Source organism: Phocoena sinus, chromosome 2, assembly GCF_008692025.1.
Source record: "Phocoena sinus isolate mPhoSin1 chromosome 2, mPhoSin1.pri, whole genome shotgun sequence".
In the NCBI taxonomy this organism is placed as follows: Eukaryota; Metazoa; Chordata; class Mammalia; order Artiodactyla; family Phocoenidae; genus Phocoena; species Phocoena sinus.
Window position 1 is genome coordinate 31,071,672 of NC_045764.1, and position 12,194 is coordinate 31,083,865.

Here is a 12,194-nt window from a genome sequence, read left to right on the forward strand (position 1 = left end):
ATACATGTCTGTCAATAATTACCTTATGTGTCAATGGACTAAATGCTCCAATCAAAAGACAGAGAGTGGCAGGTTGGATTAAAATACAAGAGCGTAAAACATGCCGACTACAAGAGACCCACTTTAGGGCAAAGGGCACACATAGATTGAAAGTGAGGACATGGAAGAAGATATTTCATGCAGACGGAAATGACAAGAAAGTCAGGATCACAATATTTATATCAGACAAAATAGACTTTGAAACAAAGACTATAAAGAAAGATAAAGAAGGACACTATAAAATGATAAAAGGATCAATACACGAAGAGAATAGTACACTTGTCAACATACATGCACCCAATATAGGAGCACCCAAATATATAAAACAAATACTAACAGACACAGAGGGAGAAATCCTTCAATGTTGTGTAGAACAATGCTAAACCTATGCTAGGCTGGCTTAATCAACCTCTTCAATGGTGGGCCCAGAGGGGGCACCACCAGACGGAGGAGCTCCACCACCAGGGAAGCCCCCGGGCACTCCTCCTGGCACTCCTCCTGGCATGCCTCCTGCGCTCTGGTATAGGTTGGTAATGATGGCGTTGCAGACTTTTTCCAGCTCCTTCTGCTGATGTTCAAATTCTTCCTTCTCTGCAGGCTGGTTCTTATCGAGCCAGTTGATTATTTCATTACATTTATCAAGAATCTTCTGTTTGTCCTCATCATTAATCTTGCCTTGAAGTTTCTCATCCTCAACAGTAGCTTTCATGTTGAAAGCATAGGATTCAAGAGAATTCTTCGAAGACACCTTATCCCGCTGTTTCTCATCTTCAGCTTTATACTCCTCTGCTTCCTGAACCATGTGTTCAATGTCTTTCTTGCTCAAACGGCCCTTGTCATTAGTGATGGTAATCTTGTTCTCTCTTCCTGTGCTCTTATCCACAGCAGAGACATTGAGGATGCCATTGGCATCAATATCAAAAGTGACTTCAATCTGAGGAACACCACAGGAGGCAGGAGGTATGCCTGTGAGTTCAAACTTGCCAAACAGGTTGTTATCCTTGGTCATGGCACGCTCACCTTCATAAACCTGAATGAGTACACTGGGCTGGTTGTCCGAGTAGGTTGTGAAGGTCTGCATCTGCTTGGAGGGAATGGTGGTGTTGTGCTTGATGAGGACAGTCACGACTCCACCAGCAGTTTCATTTCCAAGGGAAAGAGGAGTGACATCCAACAGCAGGAAGTCTTGAACATTTTCAGATTTGTCTCCAGATAGAATGGCTGCCTGGACAGCTGCACCATAAGCAACAGCCTCATCAGGGTTGATGCTCTTATTCAGTTCTTTCCCGTTGAAGAAGTCCTGTAGAAGTTTCTGAATCTTGGGGATGCGGGTTGAACCACCCACCAGGACAATATCATGGATCTGAGACTTGTCTAGCTTGGCATCCTGAAGGGCTTTCTCCACAGGGTCCAGTGTGCCACGGAACAGGTCAGCATTCAGTTCTTCAAATCAGGCACAGGTAATTGAGGTATAGAAGTCAATTCCTTCACAGAGGGAATCAATCTCACTACTGGCCTGGGTGCTGGAAGAGAGAGTGCGCTTAGCACGCTCACAAGCAGTACGAGGGCGACGGACAGCCCTCTTGTTCTCACTGATGTCCTTCTTGTGTTTGAGTTTGAATTCTGCAATAAAATGGCTGACCAGCCGGTTGTCAAAGTCTTCTCCACCTAAGTGGGTATCTCCAGCTGTAGATTTGACCTCAAAGATTCCATCCTCAATAGTGAGGATTGACACATCACAAGTGCCATCACCTAAATCAAAAATCAGCACATTTCTTTCTGCTCCAACCTTTTTGTCTAAGCCATAGGCAACAGCAGCAGCAGTTGGCTCGTTGATGATTCGAAGTACATTGAGCCCAGCAATAGTTCCAGCATCTTTGGTAGCCTGACACTGAGAATCATTAAAGTAAGCGGGTACTGTGACAACAGCATTGGTAACAGTCTTTCCAAGGTAAGCTTCTTCTATTTCCTTCACCTTTGTCAAACCATGGATGACACCTCCTTTGGATAAAAACTTTTTGTCTATCCCTTGTATTCTACTTGAACCTTTGGCCTGCCTGCATCATTCACCATCATGAAAGGCCAATGCTTCATATCAGACTGGAAAACAGCATCATCAAATCTTCGTCCAATGAGGCGTGTGGCATCAAAAACTGTGTTGGTGTGATTCATTGCAACTTGGTTCTTTGCAGCATCACCAGTCAATCGTTCGATATCAGTAAAGGTGACATAGCTTGGGGTAGTTTGGTTCCCCTGATCATTGGCAATTATTTCCACCTTTCCATGCTGGAAGACACCCACACAAGAATAGGTGGTGCCAAGATCAATGCCAACTGCAGGTCTCTTAGACGTGGTTGCTGGAGTGCAGGCCCAGGTCCACTGGAGGAGAAAACAGCAACCTACAGAGCTGCTGCCGTGTTCAACGAGATAGTAATAGGAGAGTTTAAATACCCGACTCTCATCAACAGACAGATCTTCCAGCCAGAAAATTAATAGGGCAGCAGAGATCCTAAATGATGTAATAGAACAGTTAGACTTAATTGATATTTTCAGGACATTACATCCAAAAAAGGCAGAATACGCATTCTTCTCAGGTGTACATGGAACTTTCTCAAGGATTGACCACATACTAGGGCACAAAACAAGCCTCAAGAAATTTAAGACTAAAAAAAAAGAAAGAAATTTAAGACTATAGAAGTTATCTCAATCATCTTTTCTGATCACAACAGTATGAAACGAGAGATCAACCACAGAAGAAGAAACGAGAAAAAAAATTACATGGGAACTAAACAACATGCTACTAAAAAACCAATGGGTCAACAATGAAATCAAAGAAGAAATTTAAAAATACCTTGAGACAAATGACAATGAAAACACAACTATACAAAATCTATGGGATGTAACAAAAGCTGTTCTTAGAGGAAAGTTCATAGCAATGCAGGTCTTCTTTAAGAAACAAGAAAAATCTCAAACAACCTAATCCATCACCTAAAAGAATTAGAAAGAAGAACAAACAAAACCTAAAGTCAGCAGAAGGAAGGAGACAATAAAGATCAGCGAGGAAATAAAATGTAGATTTAGAAAACAATACCAAAAAAAACCCCCCAAAAATACACACGAAGAGCTGGTTCTTTGAAACGGTAAACAAAATCGAAATGCCTCTGGGCAGGCTCACCAAGAAAGAAAGAGAGAAGATCCAAATAAACAAAATAAGAAATGAAAGAGGACAAATCACAACTGATACCACAGAAATACAAAAAAAACACAAAACCCATAAATATGCTATTAACAATTATATGCCAACAAGTTTGACAACCTAGAAGAAATGGACAACTTTCTAGAAACAAACAGTCCAACAAAACTGAATCAAAAACAAATAGATAGCTTGAACAGACCAATCCACTAGAAGTGAAATCGAATCTGTTATAAAATAAAACCTCCCTATATAAAAAAATTCAGGGCCAGATGGTTTCACAAGTGAATTCTACCAAACATACAAGGAATAACTAGTGATCCTACTCCAACTCTTCCAGAAGACTGAAGAGGAAGGAAACACTCTCAAAGACATTCTATGAAGCCACCATCACCCTGATACCAAAACCAAAGACACTACCGAGAAAGAAAATTACAGGCCAATATCTTTGATGAATATAGAGGCAAAAATTCTCAACAAAAAATTAGCAAACCGAATCCAACAACACATAAAAAAGATCATACACCATGACCAAGCTGGATTCATACCAGAGTCACAAGGATGTTTCAACATATGCAAATCAATCAACGTGATACATGACATCAACAAAAGACAAAAACACACGATCATCTCAATAGATGCAGAAAAATAATTCAATAAAATTCAACATCCATTCATGACAAAAATCCTTACAAGAGTCGGTATACAGGGAACATATTGCAACATAATAAAAGCTATTTATGACAAACCCACTACCAGTATAATAATACTGAAAACCTGAAAGCCTTCCCACTAAAATCTGGAAAAAGACAAGGATGTCTACTCTCACCAGTTCCCTTCAACATAGTATTGGAAGTCCTAGCTGCAGCAATCAGACAAGAAAATGAAATAAAAGCTATTCAAATTGGTAGGAAAGAGGTAAAATTGTCACATACACAGATGAAATGATACTACTTATAGAAAACTCTAAAGACTCTACACAAAAAACAACTAGAACTGATAAACGAATTCAGCAAGGTAGCAGGATACAAGATTAACATACAGAAATTAGTTGCATTTCTTTACACTAACAATGAAGTATCACAAAGGGAATACAAACAAACAATTCCCTTTAAAATCGCATCAAAAAAAACACTACTTAGGAATAAACCTCACTAAGAAGGTGAAAGACTTATATGCTGAGAACTACAAAACATTAACAAAGGAAACCGAGGATGATTTAAATAAATGGAAAGATATCCCATACTCTTGGAATGGAAGAATTAATACTGCTAAAATGGCCATACTACCCAAAGCAATCTACAGATTTAATGCGATTCCTATCAAATTACCCATGGCATTTTCCATAGAACTAGAACAAATAATCCTAAAATTTATATGGATCCATAAACGACCCAGAGTTGCCAAAGTAATGCTGAGGAAAAAGAACAAAGCAGGAGGCATAACCCTCCCAAACTTCAGACAATACTACAAACCTATAGACATATGGATCAATGGAACAGAATACAGTCCAGAAATAAACCTGCATACCTAGGGACAATTAATCTTCACCAAAGGAGTCAAGAATATACAATGGGGAAAAAGTCTCTTTAGCAAGCAGCGTTGGAGAAGTTGGACAGCTGCATGTAAATCAATGAAGCTAAAACACACCCTCACACCATACACAAAAATAATTTCAAAATAGCTTAAAGATTTAACTATAAGACACCATAAACCTCCTAAAAGAGAACATAGGCAAAACATTCCCTGACATATATCATAACAATGTTTTCTTAGGTCAGTCTCCCAATGTAAAAGAAATAAAAGTAAAAATAAACAAATGGGACCTAATCAAACTTGCAAGCTTTTGCACAGCAAGGGAAATCATAAACAAAGTGAAAAGACAACCTACAGACTGGGAAAATATTTGCAAATGATGCAACCAACAAGGACTTAATTTCCAAAATATATAAACAGCTCATATAACTCAATAATAAAAAACAAACAACCCAATGAAAAATGGGCAGAAGACCTAAAGACATTTCTCCAAAGAAGATGTACACATGGCCAATAAGCACGTGAAAATATGCTCATCATTGTTAATTAGAGAAATGCAAATCAAAAGTACAATGAGGTACCACCACACACCAGTCAGAATCGTCATCATTAAAGTCTACAAGTAATAAATGTTGGAAAGGGTGTGGAGAAAAGGGAACCCTTCTACACTGCTGGTGGGAATGCAAACTGGTGCAGCCACTATGGAGAACAGTATGGAGGTTCCTCAAAAAACTAAAAACAGAGTTGCCATATGATCCAGAAATCTCACTCCTGGGCATATACCCAGACAAATCTGTAATTCGAAAAGATACATGCACTCCTATGTTCACAGCAGCACCATTTACAATAGCCAAGACATGGAAGCAACCTAAATGTCCATCGACAGAGGAATGGATAAAGATGTGTATATATACAGTGGAATATTACTCAGCCATTAAAAAGTATAAAATAATGCCATTTGCAGCAACATGGATGGACCTAGAGATTATCATACTAAATGAAGTAAGCCAGACAAATACCATATGATATCACGTATATGTGGAATCTAAAATATGACACAAATGAAAATATCTACGAAACAGAAACAGACTCACAGACACAGAGAAAAGACCTGTGGTTGCCAAGGGGGTGTCAGGGTTGGAGATGGAAGGATTGGGAGTTTGGAGTTAGCAGATGCAAACTAGTAGATATAGGATGGATGAACAACAAGTTCCTACTGTATAGCATGAGGAACTATATTAAATATCCTGTGATAAACCATAATGGAAAAGAATATATATAATATATATATATTATATATAATACATATACTATATATAAAAATATATATATAACTGAGTCACATTGCTGTACAGCAGAAATTAACACAACTTGTAAATCAACAATATTTCAATAAAATAAAAAAAAGAAAACTATAACAGACTTATAAAAATTGAAGACACAAACAGATTTAAGGATATACTGTATTCATGGATTGGAAGAATTAATATTAAAATTTCCACACTACCCAAAGCAATCTATAGATTCAACACAATCCTTATAAAAATATCTATGACATGCTTCACAGAACTAGATTAAATAATTCTCAAATTTATATGAACACACAAAAGACCCCAAATAGCCAAAATAATTTTGAAAAGAAAAACAAACCTGGAGGCATAATGTTTCCTGATATCAAATTACACTACCAAGCTACAGTCATCAAAACACTACGGTACTGGCACAAAAATGTACAAATAGATCAATGTAACAGAATCAAGATTCCGGAAATGAACCAACAAATTATCTATGTCAAAAGAGGCAAGAATATATGATGGGAAAAAGATAGTCTCTTCAATAAATGGTGCTGGGAAAACTAGAAAGCTACCTACAAAAGAATCAAACTGGACTAGTCTCCCTTAACGTGCACAAAAATAAATTCAAAATGAATTAAAGACTTAGATGTAAGAACTGAAACCATAAATTTTCTAGAAGAAATCATAGGCGGTACACTCTTTGCCATCAGTCTTAGTAATATTTGTTTGGATATATCTCCTATGGCAAGAGAAGCAACAACAAAAATAAACAAATGGGACTACATTAAACCAAAAAGCTCTGCGTAGGGAAGGATGTTATCAACAAAACGAAAATGCCATCTACTGAAAGGGAGAATACATTTGTAAACTGTATATCTGATAAAGGGTTAATACCCCAAATATACCAGGAACTCATAAAACTCAAGAGTAAAAGAATAAAGCACCCAGTTAAAAAATGAGCAGAGGATCTGAAGAGACAATTTTCCAAAGACATATAGGGGATCAACAGGCACATGAAAAGATGCTCAACATCACTAATCATCAGTGAAATGCAAATCAAAACAACAATCAGACATCATGTCACAGTTTCCAGAATATTGCATTATCAAAAAGACAACAAATAACAAATGTAGACAACAATGTGGAGATAAGGTAACCATTGTGCCCTGTTGTGAAAAGTAAATTGGTGTATCCACTATGGGTAAAAGTATCGCTATTTCTCAAAAAAATTAAAAACAGGTCTACCATATGTTCCAGCAATTCCACTTCTGTGTATTTATCTGAAGAAAAAGAAAACACTAATTAGAAAATATATAAGCACCCCTATATTCACTGCAGCATTATTTATTATAGCCAGGATATAGAAGCAACCCAAGTATCCATCAATTAATGGATAAAGAAGAAGTGATGTCTGTGCATCTATGTACACACACACACACACACAATGGAATATTACTCAGCCAAAGAAAAGAATGACATCTTGCCATTTGAGAGAACATGAATAGACATAGAAGATACCATGCTAAGTCAGACAGAGAAAGACAAATACTGTATGATTTCAATTATTTGAGTAATCTAAAAAACAAAACAAATGAACATGTAACAAAACAGAGGAGAGGGGAGTGCAAGGAGAGGGGAGTGCCAGAGGAGAGGGGAGTGCAAGGAGGAAAAAATAGGTGAGGGAGATTAAGAGGTACTAACTTCCAGATGCAAAATAAACCTGTCTCAGGTATGAGATGGTATACAATTTGGGAAGTATAGTCAATAACTAAGTAATATGTTTGTATGGTGACATATCATAAACACAGTTTACTGTGTTGATAATTTTTAAATGTACAGAAATATCAAATTACTATGTTGGACAACTGGAACTACCAGTATTGTAGGTCAATTATAGCTCAAGAATAAACAAATAAAATCACAGAAAAAAAGATTTTAGGTTACCAGAGGCAGGGTGTGGGTGGAGGGGGAACTGGATGAAAGTAGTCAAAAGGTACAAACTTCCAGTTATAAGAAAATAAGTACTAGGGATTTAATGTACAACATGATAAACATAATTAACACTGCTTTATGTTATATGAAAGTTGTTAAGAGAGTATATCCTAAGAGTTATCACATTTTTTTTGCTATTTCTTTAATTTTTTACCTATATGAGATGATGAATTTTCACCAAACTGATTGTGATAATCATTTCAGGTGAAAATCATTTCATGATGTATGTAAGTCAAATCATTATGCTGTACACCTGAAACATACAGTGCTGTATGTCAATTATATCTCAATAAAATTTAAAGCAAAAGATGAATAACACCTTAATAAACCTAACTTAGAAAAAAAACGTTATACCAAGATTAAGTGAATCCTACACCAGGACTCCAATGTTTTGGTTGTTAGGAAATATATTAACTACTCAGCTTATAAATTTATGATAGGCATGTGATCAACTTGATAGATACAAAGAAAGTAGCATGGTAGAATTCTACAGGTAATAATTTAAAAAATAAAGAAGATATTAATACATATGTACTGAAAGAAATATCACATATCCCCAACACTAGTTAACCTATAGAGAAATAACAGATTAATTTCCTCTAATTGTCTGAAAGATCACCAGGAGATATGAATACCTAATTTACTTAACACGTTGATGAATTAGTCAAAAAATTACCTTTGGAAAAGAAGGATTAAAATCACCTCGATTTGCAGAGCATATGGATATATATTTAGTAAGCTCAAAGAATCAATGGATTATTGTTTCAGAAAATAAGACAATAAAATATCGTAAAGACTATAACATAAGCATATAGTACACAGTTCATGTAGACACATTCCAAGCAGTTACAAGGCATATTAAAAGGGAGGCTGCAATTTTAAAAGTATAAAATAAAATAAAAATAAATCTAACAACACATGAAAAGCCTATATGAATAAAATTATCATGAACTCCTTATAAAGATAATATAGATTTGAAGAAAAGGAAAATCAAACTATTTCCTTCAATATAATAATAAATCTTATATATAGAGAAAAAATATACCAATACACATATATGTGTGTATATGTATATATATGTATGTATATTTGTGTATATATATGTCTGTATATACAAAAATGTTTTTCCGGGGATAGATAATTTATTTTTTACATAAAATAATGAGAATAGATATAATGTATATAAAATAATGAGTTTTTACTGAAATTAAAGATTAGTTATTATTAACTTAAATATATTTTACAAGATATTTTATTTAAGTTTCATGGGAACTACAAAGAAAAATCTATTGTAATTGCACAACAGATAAAGAATTAATTCATAGCACATCAAAAAAATACAAAGGAACAACAACAATAACAAAGAGAAAGCAATGAAAGGGTAATTGTAAACCCTTATCAACAATTAAGTTAAACATTAATGGACTAAATTCTCTAAAAATAATGACAGAAAGCGGTTGAATTAATTTAAAAACAGAACCTACAATATGCTGTCTACAAGAGACTCTCTTTAACTTTAAGGACATATAAAGGATGTGAGAGGATGTAAAAAGGTAATTCATACAAATGGCAACCAAAAGAGAGCAGGAGTAACTATACATATATGATATAATACATATTTTCAATCAAAATCAGTCACAGGAGACAAAGAATGTTACTATACAGTGATCAAGGGGTCAAATTATCAAGAGACTATTATAAGTATAAATATATAAGCACCCAATACTGGAGCATGTAAATATTTAAAGCAAACATTAACAAATACTACATGTAGAAAAAGCAATAAAATAATAGTAGGGTACTGCAATACCCCACATATAAACGTGGATACAGCATCCAGACAGAAAATTAATGAGAAATTAATGAGAAATTAATGAGAAAACATTAATTGAGAAACATTTCTCATTAATGAGAAACATTAATGAGAAAACATTGACCTGCTTAACTCTTTAGAAAAGTAAACCTAACAGATATATACAGAACATTGCATTCAAGGACACCATAAAACACATTCTTCTCAAGGGCAAATAAAACATTCTCCAGGATACATCCCTCCTGGGACACAAAGCTAACCTTAACACATTTAACATCAAAATCATACCTCAGAGCTTTCCAATCAAAACGATATGGAAGTAGAACTCAATAGGAGAAAAGCCTGAAAAATTCACAAATACATGGAAATTAAACAACACACTCTGAATAACCAATGGGTCAAAGTAGAAAGTAGAAATCAAAAGAAATTAGTATCTTGAGAAAAATACAAAATACCACAATTTAGAGAGTACATCAGAAGTAGTTCTTATGTGCCTACATTTAAAAAAATGAAAGTTTTCAAAAGAAAAGCCACCTAACTTTATACATTAAGGAAGTAGAAAAAAAGAATTCCACACAAAATTAGGAGAAGAAAGGAAAGAGCAAAGATTAGAGAATAAATAATGGAGTAAGACAAGAAAAAAAAGAAAAACATCAAGCTAAGAGTTGGTGTTTTAAAAAATAAAGCCTTGGGCTTCCCTGGTGGCACAGTGGTTAAGAATCCACCTGCCAGTGCAGCGGACACAGGTTCGAGCCCTGGTCCGGGAAGATCCCACATGCCGTGGAGCAACTAAGCCCATGCACCACAACTACTGAGCCTGTGCTCTAAAGCCCATGCTCCACAACAAAAGAAGCCACTGCAATGAGAAGCCCATGCACCACAACAAAGAGTAGCCCCCGCTCACTGAAACTAGGGAAAGCCTGTGTGCAGCAACAAAGACCCAACGCAGCCCCCCAAAAAATAAATAAAAAAATGAAGCCGGGCTTCCCTGGTGGCGCAGTGGTTGAGAGTCCGCCTGCCGATGCAGGGGACACGGGTTCGTGCCCCGGTCTGGGAGGATCCCACATGCTGCAGAGCGGCTGGGCCCGTGAGCCATGGCCGCTGAGCCTGCGCGTCTGGAGCCTGTGCTCCGCGACGGGAGAGGCCACAACAGTGAGAGGCCCGCGTACCGCAAAAAAAAAAAAAAAAAAAAAATGAAGCCAATTTACAAACTTTTAGCTAGATTAACAAAGGGAAAAAAAGAGAAGTCAAAAAAATCTGATAAATGAAAGAGGAGACATCAAAGAAATACAAACGAACATAAGAGTATATTATTAACAATTACATACCAACAAATTAGATAAGTTATAATAAATAATTAAATTCCCAGAAGCATGAGGACTACCAAGACTCAATCTTGAAGAGAAAGTCTGAACAGACCAATAATAAATGAGGAGCTTGAAACAATAAACACAAACTTCCTGACAAAGAAATGCCCCAAACCAGATGGTTTCACTGGTGAATTCTACCAAACATTAAAAAATAATTATCACCAATCATTCTCAAACTCTTCCCAAGAAACTGAGGAAGAGGGAACACTCCCAAGCTCTTTTTATGAGGACAGCATTACTCTGACATCAAAGCCAGATAAGGAACACCACAAGAAAATAAATCCATAGGCTGATATGCCTGATGAATCTAAACGCAAACATTCTCAGCAAAAAGTCAAACCAAGTTCAACAGCAAGTTAAAAAGTTCATACACCAGGGGCTTCCCCAGTGGCGCAGTGGTTGGGAGTCCGCCTGCCAATGCAGGGGACACGGGTTCGTGCCCCGGTCCAGGAGGATCTCACGTGCCACGGAACGGCTGGGCCTGTGAGCCATGGCCGCTGAGCCTGCGCGTCCGGAGCCTGTGCTCCGCAACGGGAGAGGCCACAGTGGTGAGAGGCCCGCGTACCGCAAAAAAAAAAAAAAAAAGTTCATACACCATAATCAAGTGGAATTTATCCCTGCCATCATAGAAGGATGACACTATATCTATATCTATCTATCAATAAGGATGATACACAATGTTAATAGAAGAATAAATACAAGATCCTTTCAATAGATGCAAAAAAAGCAAGTGACAAAATTCAATACCCTTTTATGACAAAAGCATTCAACAAACTGGGAACGGTAGGAGCATACCTCAAAATAAGACCATATAATATACACCCAATGACTAACCTTGTACCCAGTGGTGAAAAACTGAAAGCTTTTCTCTTAAAATCAGGAACAAGATAAGGGTATCCATGCTCACTACTCTTATTAATGAGAGTACTGAAGTCAGAGCCAGAGTAATCTGACAT

The 12,194-nt window shown here is 36.5% G+C and overlaps 1 protein-coding gene across 1 annotated transcript in view; it reads right to left on the bottom strand.

The window, feature by feature from the left end:
- Nucleotides 1-417: 417 nt before the first annotated feature.
- The window catches only part of LOC116748530 (heat shock cognate 71 kDa protein-like), a 106,100-nt gene continuing 94,323 nt past the window's right edge, over nt 418-12,194 (bottom strand). The window contains 2 exon segments of the mRNA XM_032621674.1: nt 418-1,930; nt 2,086-2,513. Coding sequence (XP_032477565.1) covers nt 440-1,930; nt 2,086-2,513 — 1,919 coding nt within the window. The 3' untranslated portion in view covers nt 418-439.